General features: G+C 41.4%; 3 protein-coding genes across 3 annotated transcripts; all 3 read left to right on the top strand.

The window, feature by feature from the left end:
• The first annotated feature begins 1,193 nt into the window (after window positions 1-1,193).
• LOC143879774 (Protein kinase superfamily protein) lies at window positions 1,194-4,409 on the top strand. The gene is made up of 5 exons (XM_077382339.1): window positions 1,194-1,669; window positions 2,247-2,382; window positions 2,505-2,641; window positions 2,833-2,956; window positions 3,857-4,409. The coding sequence occupies exons 1-5, from the start codon at window positions 1,262-1,264 to the stop codon at window positions 4,294-4,296; spliced, it is 1,245 nt and encodes a 414-aa protein (XP_077238454.1). The 5' UTR covers window positions 1,194-1,261; the 3' UTR covers window positions 4,297-4,409.
• Window positions 4,410-5,136: 727 nt separating this feature from the next.
• On the top strand, window positions 5,137-6,983 carry LOC143879768 (fasciclin-like arabinogalactan protein 21). Its single transcript, XM_077382326.1, has one exon. The coding sequence runs from the start codon at window positions 5,350-5,352 to the stop codon at window positions 6,865-6,867; it is 1,518 nt and encodes a 505-aa protein (XP_077238441.1). The 5' UTR covers window positions 5,137-5,349; the 3' UTR covers window positions 6,868-6,983.
• A 1,541-nt stretch (window positions 6,984-8,524) lies between these two features.
• LOC143887320 (Nucleotide/sugar transporter family protein) lies at window positions 8,525-10,459 on the top strand. The gene has a single exon (XM_077391429.1). The coding sequence runs from the start codon at window positions 8,752-8,754 to the stop codon at window positions 10,027-10,029; it is 1,278 nt and encodes a 425-aa protein (XP_077247544.1). The 5' UTR covers window positions 8,525-8,751; the 3' UTR covers window positions 10,030-10,459.
• The last annotated feature ends 1,469 nt before the right edge of the window (window positions 10,460-11,928 follow it).

The raw sequence follows: 11,928 nt of genomic DNA, 5'->3' as shown, positions 1-11,928 counted from the left end.
AGCCCCTATTTTTCAAGAGGCAAGTGCCACTTCATTTGATTTTTATGAATAAGACAAAGTCAGCTATGAGGTTCTCTACTCTCTTGAAAAGAGGGGCCACAAAGTGGCTTTGTGCGGAATTGCCTAGACACTCCCAAGTAAAAAAGGTAAAACCTAGAAGTGTATCTATCATAGGCAAGGTTTTAAATTTCGGACCCAAACCGAAACGTTCCGAAACCGAAATTGCCGAAATTTACCAAAGTTAGGTCAAAATTTTGGAATTCTGGTATTTTGGCAAAATTCTTGATAAAATATTAATTTTTTATTCCTTTACACAATTTCAGCCGACATTTGGGTAATTTCTGCCGAAATTTCGGCCGCAGGATTTGGGCTAAAATTTTGGTTTTGGTGAGGAATGGAATTACCCCCGAATGGGATGGAAATATCTGAAACACTGGAATTCGTCTCATGGAAACTCTTACACAAAAATCCATCTCATATTATCTCTAACACAAAAAATATAATTAAAAAAAAAGAAAGATAGAAAATATACCAAGATGTTTATAGCTTTGATAATACCTAGTTCTCTTACCTATAAAATAAATTATCATATAAGTGTGGTTTTGATATCACTTATGAGACTCTACAGCACCCTTTCTGTCTTTAGTGGATAAGAAGGGAATCAGTACACGTCATTCCTTCATCTCCAACTGCTCCTGATATCCACACAAAACTACTGCTTTCATCACACCAAAGTCATCAAAATCACGCCGGATCTCCCTGATCTCACCGGAACTTGCAACTTTCCGGTCACTGGGTCTCGACGAGAGGACAATTTGTACTACACCCACAAATTAGTGACATCCCAAATGGCGAAAATAGGTGGCACCCCACATATTTTTATATGGGCCCCACTGGCAACACCAATGGAATTGAGCAATGTAGCCAAATAGGAACAAGCAAAGCCTCTAGCAACCTTCGCCCAAAGGTTCAAATGTGAGACATTTGCCAATTCATTGGGCATGCGATGGGGCCCACCGGCTCCATTGCGGCCCCCAGCACCAGTTTCAGGTTCTGTTTCAATCCAATGGGTGGTTAGACATATCCTACACAAAACAAGGAACAAAAATAATGTTTATTAAATAAAATAGCACAAAATAACAAATGTAGTAGAGTTGTTGGAGCAGTTAGAAAGAATTTTGGACCGTTAGATAAGAAAGTCAGTAAGCTAAATCCATTCCATTCTTCTTCTCCTCTTCCTCCTCCTCCTCTTCCCAAAGCAATGGCAAAAGCTTGGAGACCCTTCACAACCAAATGCTGTTCCATTGAAGACCAGGCAGTTTTCGGGAACTTTAGCCGATGTAGGCCGACACGCTCCGAATTCTCGAAAAAGGTCACCGAAGTACAATCTTTCCGCCGATTATCATTCTCCGATCTTAGTAGCTCATCATCGACACGGATTACCGAGGATTTAACGCACTCTTTCGGGTCGGGTTTGTATGCATTTCAATTAAGTGAGCTAAGAGCCATAACACAGAATTTCTCTAGTAATTTTCTACTTGGGGAAGGAGGATTTGGAACAGTACATAAAGGCTATGTTGATGATAAGTTAAGACAAGGGTTGAAGGCACAGCCTGTAGCTGTTAAATTGCTCGATATCGAAGGTTTGCAGGGACACCGAGAATGGCTGGTAACATTTTCTTTTTCTTTTATTATTTTAAAAAATAAAAGACTGAAATGTTATGGGAGATAATGGGATGTGTTTAATTTTCCAATATAAACTTATCCGGTGGGATAGTCAACCTCAAGAACAACTTATCCAGAGGTTGCTATCCCCATGGTACATGGCCTCCAATTGGTACCTAATCCAACATAAGGATAGGCCTAGGCCTGAAGAATGAGCTTGTCTGTTTGAGAGAGAGAGAGTTCTAAATTAGTTTTAGGGATGTGCTAGGCAATTTCGGGAAAGACATTTACTGGCTCACTTTTGCAGAAGAGAACAGCCACACTGGCTCACTTTTTGGCAAATTTTGTGTTAGTTCAATTAATTCATCTAAGGTGGCTGTTCTCTCCTGCAAAAGTGAGTTGCGGAATTGCCTATAGAAAATCCCTTAGTTTTAACTTGGGCCTAAAGAATAGGCACAAACTAAAGAATGGACTCATGTCTTTCTGCCTAGAAGTCCCCCTGTAACTCAATATTTTAGGATGAATGAAAATTAAGTTAAATATATTCTACTGATTGATTTACTCTTTACTTAATCTGAAAGGCGGAGGTGATATTTCTGGGGCAGCTCAGGCACCCGCATTTGGTGAAATTGATCGGCTACTGTTGCGAGGAAGAAGAGAGGCTTCTCGTCTATGAGTTTATGCCTAGAGGCAGCTTGGAGAATCATCTATTTAAGAGTAAGTTTTAATACATTGCTAATCACATTAAAAGCGCTCAATAGTACTTTTCCTAATTTGTTGTCAATTAATTAAACTAGATTTATTTTACTAATCATGCTTGATGGCGGTTACTAATCCAGGGATTTCGGTATGCTTAGCTTGGGGAACGAGACTGAAGATCACAATTGGAGCAGCCAAGGGCCTCGCCTTCTTACATGGCGCTGAGACACCAGTCATATACCGCGACTTCAAGACCTCCAACGTCTTGCTAGACTCTGTAATTTCATTAGCTATTTGATTTTCTTTATAATTTTGTTTCACAGTTGAAACAGAGTTCGTGAATTACACTATTCCAAGTGCAAAATTTCTGCGAAAAAAAAAACTATGTATGGTTGGGATAGAAATAGTTAAAACAGATATATGATCAAGCAATTTAGCTTAGTTTAATTATTCAGTTGTTCTTCTCAGGATTTTAGTGCGAAACTATCGGATTTCGGGCTTGCAAAGATGGGTCCAGAAGGAGAAGACACACATGTTACAACACGAGTAATGGGAACCCATGGCTATGCAGCACCAGAGTATGTCATGACAGGTAACCAGAACTTAATCTGTAAGGGCATATTTGCCAACCATGAAAATATATTCCGTGGAATATTAATGAGTCCAGTTCTGAAAAATGAGTGGAGAGAGAGGGAGAACTTGATAAGTTGGGAGTGAGGAGTGTAAAACCTATGATCATGACATTCAATCTAGAATAATCCATTGTCACAAACACAACAATAGATCTAATATAAAGCCTACTACAGATCTAATAAATATAAATGTATCTAATCATGCAAGTTACCAGAATACAAAGAACAAATTAGAATAAGAAATTAACTTATCTCGATTGGCCATGGCTGTAATCGATCAGGCTGGATGATCTACTGCCTTTCTGGTTTGCCTGATATCTAGTGGGTGAGATCTCCTTTGGCCAAGTTAGATGGCAACAGAGACCAACCCCATATTTATAGAAAAATGCCTCATAGAGTTCCACCCATAGTAGAACTCTATTTGGCTTAATCTATCCATACTTAACTATAGTTGAATTGGGCTACACACTAACCATCCATGTCTCAATGAGTAACTCTAGTCATTTCATTCTTAATCTCATTCTTCAATCTAGACCATCGATCTTAGATCAATTATTGCCCACATAAGATCTTACAAGGGGAGCGTGAAAAGCCAATGAAAAGTCCAAGTTGAATAGTATGTCAACTAGACCTAGTCACTCGAAGGATTATGGTGTGTAAGATATTACAAGGGTTCATCGATCATTCAACTAGACCATCGATCTTAGATCAATTATTGCCCACATTAGATCTTACAAGGGTTCATACAGCCTTTCATCATATAATTTCTCTGAATTATGGTTCTTCTTACATTCTATTTTATCAGTAATATTTGCTATCAGATGATAAAGGAAAATTTAAGAAAATTTTGACATGTGTAGGGCACCTGACAACGAAAAGCGACGTCTATAGCTTCGGAGTGGTGCTACTAGAATTACTAACAGCAAGAAGATCAATGGATAAGGCGAGGCCTAAGAGGGAGCAAAACCTAGTAGATTGGGCGAAACCATACTTAACAAGTAGCCGAAAACTGCGGTACATAATGGACCCAAAACTCGGCGGCCAGTACTCTGTCAAGGGGGCACGGGGGATGGCCGCACTCGCATTGCAATGTGTGAGCTCGAACCCGAAAGATCGTCCTCGAATGTCAGTTGTCGTTGAGACACTTGAAGGCCTTCAAAATCTGAAAGATATGGCGGTTAGCTCTGGCGTGTGGCCGGCAAATCCAAAATCTGGCCGGAATGGAGTCATAGGCAAAGGTAGGAGGGATATTAAAGGTGATACTTATTGGAAGCCCTCCCAAACATGCAGAGTGAACTGATATTCACCCAAGGATGTAGAGAGAAATGTGGAGAAGGATTGTGGTGTGTAAAAAAAATAAAGAATAACATATCTTAAGCATATAACCAAAGCATTAGTGTTTGTCACAGAAAATTTGTAAATATGTGAATCGCTTATAATGTAAGCTTTTAAAATTGTGTGAACTCTCTCTCTCTCTCTCTCTCTCTCTCTCTCTCTCTCTCTCTCTCACACACACACACACACACACACTGACACACACATGTTTTCATGGACGACAATAGACATGGATGTATGTGTGAAGGAGGATCCGGACCATTCATATGATGGGCTCCACCATAGACAAATTCACCCCCTTTTCTTCCCCGGGCCATCCCTTCTAGTGCAAAAAGAGTAGTCATAACATAAATACACTAGAGGGAGTGGCAGAGGAAGAAAATGAGGCAAATATATCACTTCCCTTAGAAATGTGAGAAACATAATGGGATAGTATTTCTATCTTTACAAACCCCTCTTTTACCTTCGATCCTTTCCACCGCAGCATCACCTTCTTGTAATATTTTAATTTTTAACCCTCTCCAAAAAATCGAGTTGAGTCAACTCAGACGAGTTTGGAGGCAACTCAATATTTTTCGAGTCAGACGAGTTTCCATCTAACTATCGTACTTCTTGATCTCTGCCTGTTTATTTGATGGAATTTTGCTACATTATTCTTCCATTTATCTCTCCACTAATTAGTTTGGTTCCTGTGATCTAACCCATCCATAATAGACGGTCCAGATCGTCTGAAAGATATTGGACAGCTATGGCTTTAACGCACGAGAAAAGAACCCAAATGTAACGGTCTTAACGAACTAATCTTATATCAAATGCTTTCCCGCAAGAACTTATTTTCAACCGTATTTCCCATCCCCTTCTTCACAAAACCCCTCGATTTCGAGTTCTTGCTCTAGAAGAAGAAACCCAACAAAAAAAAACCCAGAAAGATTCAAGAAGACGAAGAAGAACAGAGAAAGAAAGCAATCAAGCTCCCATTTCTCTACAAAATCAATCCCAGAAAAGAAGAAAATCTTCAATGGCGATCTTCCTTCTCTCCTTCATCACCTTCATTCTCCTCTCTACATTCCTCCCTTTTTCTTCTTCATCTCTTCCTCCCTCTACCACCATCTACACCGCCACCCAAATCCTCCGTCGCAACGGATACTCTCTCTTCGCGACCGCCCTTGAATCCTCAGCCTCTTCAAATTCCACCCCTCACTGGAATTTCACCGGAACCCTTTTCGCCCCACCGGATTCCGCCTTCTTTTCCTCCCGAAGGTTCAAATCCGGCTACCGCCGGCGACTCCTCCGGCCAACCTCTCATCTCCTCGTTTACCACACTCTCCATCAACCCCTCCGTTTTGAAAATCTCTCTTCTTTTCAAAACGGTTCCCCGTTCCAAACTCTCTACCGTTCTCGTTGCCTCTTTCTTTCCCGTTCCCCTAACGGCGAAATCCATCTCTCCACTAACAAACGGCTCATCTGGAGCCACGTCAGAATCCATCAACCCAATCTTTACTCCGACGATCATCTCACCGTCCACGGAATCGACGGTGTTCTCGATCACCTCTCCGCTTCGAGATGCCCGAGACGCAAGCCAACAGACGTCGAGGATCTTGCCACGTTATCATCCATTCCGTACCTCGAGCGTGCAGTTCATTCCTTGAGGTTGATCGGTTACAGCGTGGTGGCGACTGCCATGTGGATTAGACGGTCGGAGCTGACGCCGTTAAGGTCCGTTACCGTTCTTGCTCCCACAGATGAGAATCTTTTAGCCGGGAGTGACGATTTCCGTTACGATCTCCGTTACCACGTGCTCCCTGACCAGATTCTTTCACTTGATCTTGCGAATCTCTCGCAAGGGACGAGGATCGATACGTTGGTTCCCGGACGTACAGTTGTCGTTGGATCTTCTAACGGCGCCGTTACGATTAACGGCGTTGTTATAGACCGGCCGGAGGTTTACCGGAACGAGTGGATTTCTGTGATTCCGATCACGCGGCCACTGCGGATGTCCGACGAGGTGGATGATGTCTCCGATCATGTGAATCAAGATTCCGGCGAGATTCCGGCCGGAGTGTCAGATTCCGGCGGTTTTCTTGACAGAACTGCTCTATCTCCGAAGGCGGCAGAGTTTCGAGTTTACTCGAATGGCGGAATCCACAGCTCCGGAAACATCAGCTTACCGCCGACGACCGGAGATCTACCGCCGACGAACGGAGACTTACCGCCGACGACCGGAGATCTGTGTGTTTACGGTTTGAATTCTGGATGTTACAATGGAGAGAACTCATCTCTGTCTACTCTTTCAAACAACGTTTACGGAAATTTGACCGGAATTTCTGCTGATTCTCCGTCTCCTTCGGCTATGATGTCAGATCTCGGCAGCTTTGTGCCGGCTCCGTCGCCGGAAGTTCAAGAGTGCGGTGATGCCGGTTGCTCGGCAGGTGTCGGTGCTCCTTTGGCATTCGGAAGCTACCATGGTGACGTGGCACCGGTAATTTCGACACTTCAACCGGAAGTAGCCGGTGGCTCCTCTCCGAGTCCTAACTAGCCTGGCTAGTTTATGTAATTACAATCGATTTTCTGAACAAATTGTTAGTTGATTTTTGTTTTGCTTTTTCTCAAGGCAGCGAACGAATGAAACCCAATTGAAGTGAGTATTCCTTTTTTCTATATGCAACGATGCTAAGTAATTTCCTTTCATTAAACACTATGCATACTTAATAATCAGAAACACGAGAGTTTACATGGTGTCTCACTGTCTGTTGCCCTTCGAATCATTTTTATAAGGATGATCCTAACCCTCGATCTATAAGGTTCTGTTCACTTGCGTTCCCTGGAAAGCAAATCCCTGGAAAACAGCTTATTTTTTTCCTGACAGGACCTTGATTAGACAAAATTCTGGTGTTCACTTGCTTTCTAGGAAAAATAGAATTACACATGTGAAATATTTGCAAAGAAGCAAAAAATGACATGGAAAAGCCCATTTTCCCACCCTTTAGGGATTTCATTTATGACTAAAAACACACGAATTCCGTTTCCCTGGAAAACTAGTGCAAAAGGAAGGGCAAGCAGTTTCCCTGGAAATCTTTTCCAACGCAAGTGAACAGTCTAGGAAAACTTTTTCCTTCACAGATTCCTTGGATTTCTTTTCCAAATGCCACGTCAGATTCCCGGGAAACATTTTCTTTTCCTTTCTCAGGAAAACAAGTGAACAAAGCCTAAAGGTTTCCGAAATATGCAGTCCCTCTATAGATCAAAGGGTTAACTAACAAAGTTTTTTATTAAATGCACAATTTCTCTTTCCCTGCTGATATCGGATTTCTAGACATCTATCAAATCCTAGAAATTGGCTGGTAAAATTGTAAATGAGCTCTGCTAGGAAGACGGGACTCCGTTTTGGGAAAAAAAAAAGGGGCATGAACTGTTAGAGCTACGTCCACTAGAAGACAAATGGAGAAGATAAAAAAAATGAAAATCATGTACCCAGTACCCACATGGCATTGGTGTGGTGGATAAGCCCACCAGTAAATTGAAATGAGGGCCGTTTCACCTACGTACGTCGCGTTGCAGGACGTCGCCATGGTCATAGCCGTAGGATTACACATGCGGTCCAGATTTAATCTGGACCGCACATGTGATCTGACGGCTCTAACATGGGCAACGAATGGTTTTACGCTGCACGGCAAGATGAGCCGTTTATCATTACGATAGGTGTCAAGTGGAAGTGCAGTGATGTATGCAGCTGAGGCATCCTAAATTGAAATTATTAGATAATCTTGACTCTCAAAGTGTCCTCATTTCATTTACTTCTTATTAAGAAGTACTTAAGATTCTCTCAATTATCATTTGCCCCTTCTTTTCTCTTTTTCGGGGGGCTTAGTTGTAAAAATCTAATCGGTGAACGTAATTGACAAAATTAGCCGTAGAAATGAATACATACCCACCCTATGGTTTTGATTCGGACACCCCTATTTTGATCTTGGAACGAGGAAAATAATGGCATGTCAGGTCAAACCGAAACAAATTATCCGATTTTTCGCCAGAAAAATCTGCAATTGAACATGGTTTTTACCATTAGTTTTTCAAATTTAAAGGTCCTGCTCTGGAGGAACACCCCACCTAGCTGCTCCCCAGCCCCATTCATTTCACGTGGCACGTGATTACGGTGATGATTTCTACTTCACAAATCCTATGATCTAAAACAAACGGCTAAGATCGATCGAGATGGGCCCACGTGGACCATGGCTGTTCCTGAGCACCACGAACTCCACGGGACTTGATTCTGGAGGCCACTATATTCCAAGAGAAAAATATGCAAAATAATCCTGAATAATCCCTCCTCTCGATCTTTATCATCTGCTTCAACAGAAAAATCAACTGAAAGATCTTTGCTTCTATTTCCCTATCTTTGAGTACTTGCAGAATAACAAACATGCTTTCTTCCTTGAATCTCTTCCCCTTTCCAACATCTTTTCATAGCTCAGACTATGACAAGAACAACTCTCCAATCCACTCGAAACCCTCTTGTAGAACTATCCATGGATATCCCAATCATAACCCTTCAATCACTTTCTCCAAATCCCAACACAGATTCCTTCTATTTTCCAGCAAACCCATATCCCAAATCCTCAGATCAGGCACTAGAAATTCCAATAATTACATTCATGGCCACCCATCTGCCTTTTCCAAAAAACCCACATCACAAATCCTCAGAACAGCTTCTTCAGATACTCCCCAAGACACCAATCCAGAGAGTGATACAGATTCCAAGCCAAAAACACTTCAACTGGCTGTTATTTTTGGTTTGTGGTATTTCCAAAACATTATCTTCAACATCTACAACAAGAAAATTCTCAACATTTTCCCTTTCCCTTGGCTCCTAGCCTCATTTCAATTGCTTGCAGGGTCTATATGGATGTTTGTCCTTTGGTCTTTCAATCTCCAGCCCTACCCAAAAATCTCTAAGGACTTTATCTTTGCTCTTCTTGGCCCTGCTTTTTTCCACACAGTTGGCCACATCTCTGCCTGTGTTTCCTTCTCCAAGGTTGCAGTCTCCTTCACCCATGTCATCAAATCCTCAGAACCCGTTTTCTCAGTCGCCTTTTCGTCGTTCCTCGGCGAGTCTTATCCATTAACAGTTTGGCTCTCAATCCTCCCAATTGTTCTTGGGTGTTCTCTCGCCGCCGTAACCGAAGTCTCCTTCAATTCCCAAGGACTTTGGGGAGCACTGATCAGCAATGTTGGATTTGTTCTTAGGAACATCTATTCTAAGAAGAGCTTGCAGAATTTCAAGCATGTCAATGGGCTGAATTTGTATGGATGGATAAGCATAGTGTCAATGCTTTATCTCTTTCCTGTGGCGGTTTTCGTAGAGGGCTCTCAGTGGGTAGAAGGCTATCGACGGGCAATCGAATTGGTCGGAAAACCGTCAACTTTCTACCTGTGGGTGTTTTTGTCTGGTATTTTTTACCATCTCTATAACCAGTCCTCTTACCAGGCTCTTGATCAGATTAGTCCATTGACGTTTTCGGTTGGGAACACGATGAAGAGGGTGGTGGTTATTGTGGCAACCATTTTGGTTTTCAGGAATCCTGTTAGGCCTTTGAATGCTTTAGGTTCTGCGATTGCAATTTTTGGAACTTTCTTATATTCACAGGCTACAACAGTGAGAAGTGGGAAGAAAGATGGTGATGATGACAAGAAAAGCTGATTATGGCAATTTGAATTCTGTTTTTTGAGTTATGGAGGTGTTATCGAGAGAACAATAAATGGAAATTGAATGCTGAGGCAGGAATGGTTAATGTTGTCTAGTCTTATTTTTCTTTGTGGTAGACCAAAAACCCATCTACAATTTTACATGCTTCTTCACTTTTTGTGTTATGCATATTTTCATTTTATAATCATGAATGTATGTAAGGTTCTAGGACTTTGGTAGGAAGAAAGTGGTGGAACGAAGTGATAATCATGGTGATGTTGACTCTGCTTTTGACTGATATAATAGTTGCATGGAGTATCTTTGAGAAAGAGAAAGCAATAAATTGGAAACTGAATGCAGGGTAAGATAAGTGTGAGTTGAGATATGAAGGTTAATGTCTTCTACTCTTCTCCTCCTCCTCTGTGGCCGACCAATTTCCCTGGCATGCTTTCTTTGCTTCCTGTTTTCTCTATTTTCTATCTATTCATGGATCAATGCCAAGTACCAAAGGTAATTGGAAATCTATGTAAATTATATTCAGTCAACAAACTCCAGAGTTGGTGCTTATTTCCTCTGTATTCTCATTTTTTGAGGAAGTAGATATAATTAAGGAGTAGTAACGAATAACAATTACATGGTAGCAAAGATTTCCCTGCATACAAATCAACACTGAAAACACCCCTTTTGGCTAATGAGTTCTCCGAAGCATTTGCACTAAGGAGGAAACTGTGAAACAACATGTTACCCCAAAAGCTTAAGCTGTTGGCCGTTGGAGAAGGCCGTATTTATTCTTTTATACTTTAACACTCCCCCTCACATGTGGCCCCTCATGTTAGGGTTGGCCTACATGTGGCCCCACTTTTGGGTTGACCATTGCATGTGGATTTTTGACATCAAGGAGGTTTGAACTCAAGACCTTTGCTCGGATACCATGTGAAACAACCAATTACTCTAAAAGCTTAAGACGCCTTTGCTCTGATAGCATGTGAAACAACCAGTTACTCCAAAAGCTTAAGCTGTTGGAGAAGGCATTATTTACTATTTTATACTTTAACAGAAACCTATTGCGGTGCAAACTAGTGATGTTCCTGATCCCATTAATGAAAGGCTGATGACCATGTAGGTCCCAACAAGGGTCTCAGATCAAATATCAAGTGTGGTACCGCCTACACCTAGCTACACGCCCTTTCACCCTATAATTTCTCTCTTTTATGAATAGTTGGATTCTATCTTAGGATTAGATGTTAGATTTGCTTGCACAAGGATCCAAAGCCATCATCACCTACAGGCACACATCATATGTGAGTTGCATCCGTGAAACAACATTTTACTACAAAAGCTTAAGCTGTTAAGAGTTGGTTTTATGTAATCATTCAACACTCCCCTCATGTGTGGCCCCTCTTTTTTTGGATTGGCAATAGAAGTGGATGTTTAATATCAAGGTGTTGTTGGATTTTGAACCCAGAGACCTGTCGTGAGGCAATAGCTCTCATGCCATATGAAACAACCAATTACTCCAGAAAGCTTAAGCTATTAGAGTTGGTGTTATTTAATCATTAAACCTCAACACATTTGAAACAACCTATTACTCCAAAACCTTAAGATGCTAGAGTTAGGTGTCATTTAATCATTTATAACCCCCTCCCCCAACACACACACACACGTGTGGCCTCTCATTTTTTGGTGGCCAGACATGTGGATTTTTAATATCAAGGAGTTGTGGGGTTTTGAGCTCGACTTGTCATGAGTCAATAGTTTCTCATACCAATTACTCCAAAAGCTTGAGCTCTTAGAGTTGGTTTATTTAATCTTGTTATTTAATCTCTCTGGCAGGCTCTATTTTTTTCCGACCAAAAATGGGCATAAAAAAAATTTTACGCTATTTTTTAAGTGAAAAGTGGGAATAAAATCTGT

Source organism: Tasmannia lanceolata, unplaced genomic scaffold (assembly GCF_043159265.1).
Source record: "Tasmannia lanceolata isolate RefF3 unplaced genomic scaffold, GAP_Taslan_0.1 ptg000002l, whole genome shotgun sequence".
Taxonomy (NCBI): domain Eukaryota; kingdom Viridiplantae; phylum Streptophyta; class Magnoliopsida; order Canellales; family Winteraceae; genus Tasmannia; species Tasmannia lanceolata.
The sequence above is the reverse complement of the archived record's forward strand: the minus strand, read 5'-3'. Positions and strand labels throughout refer to the sequence as shown.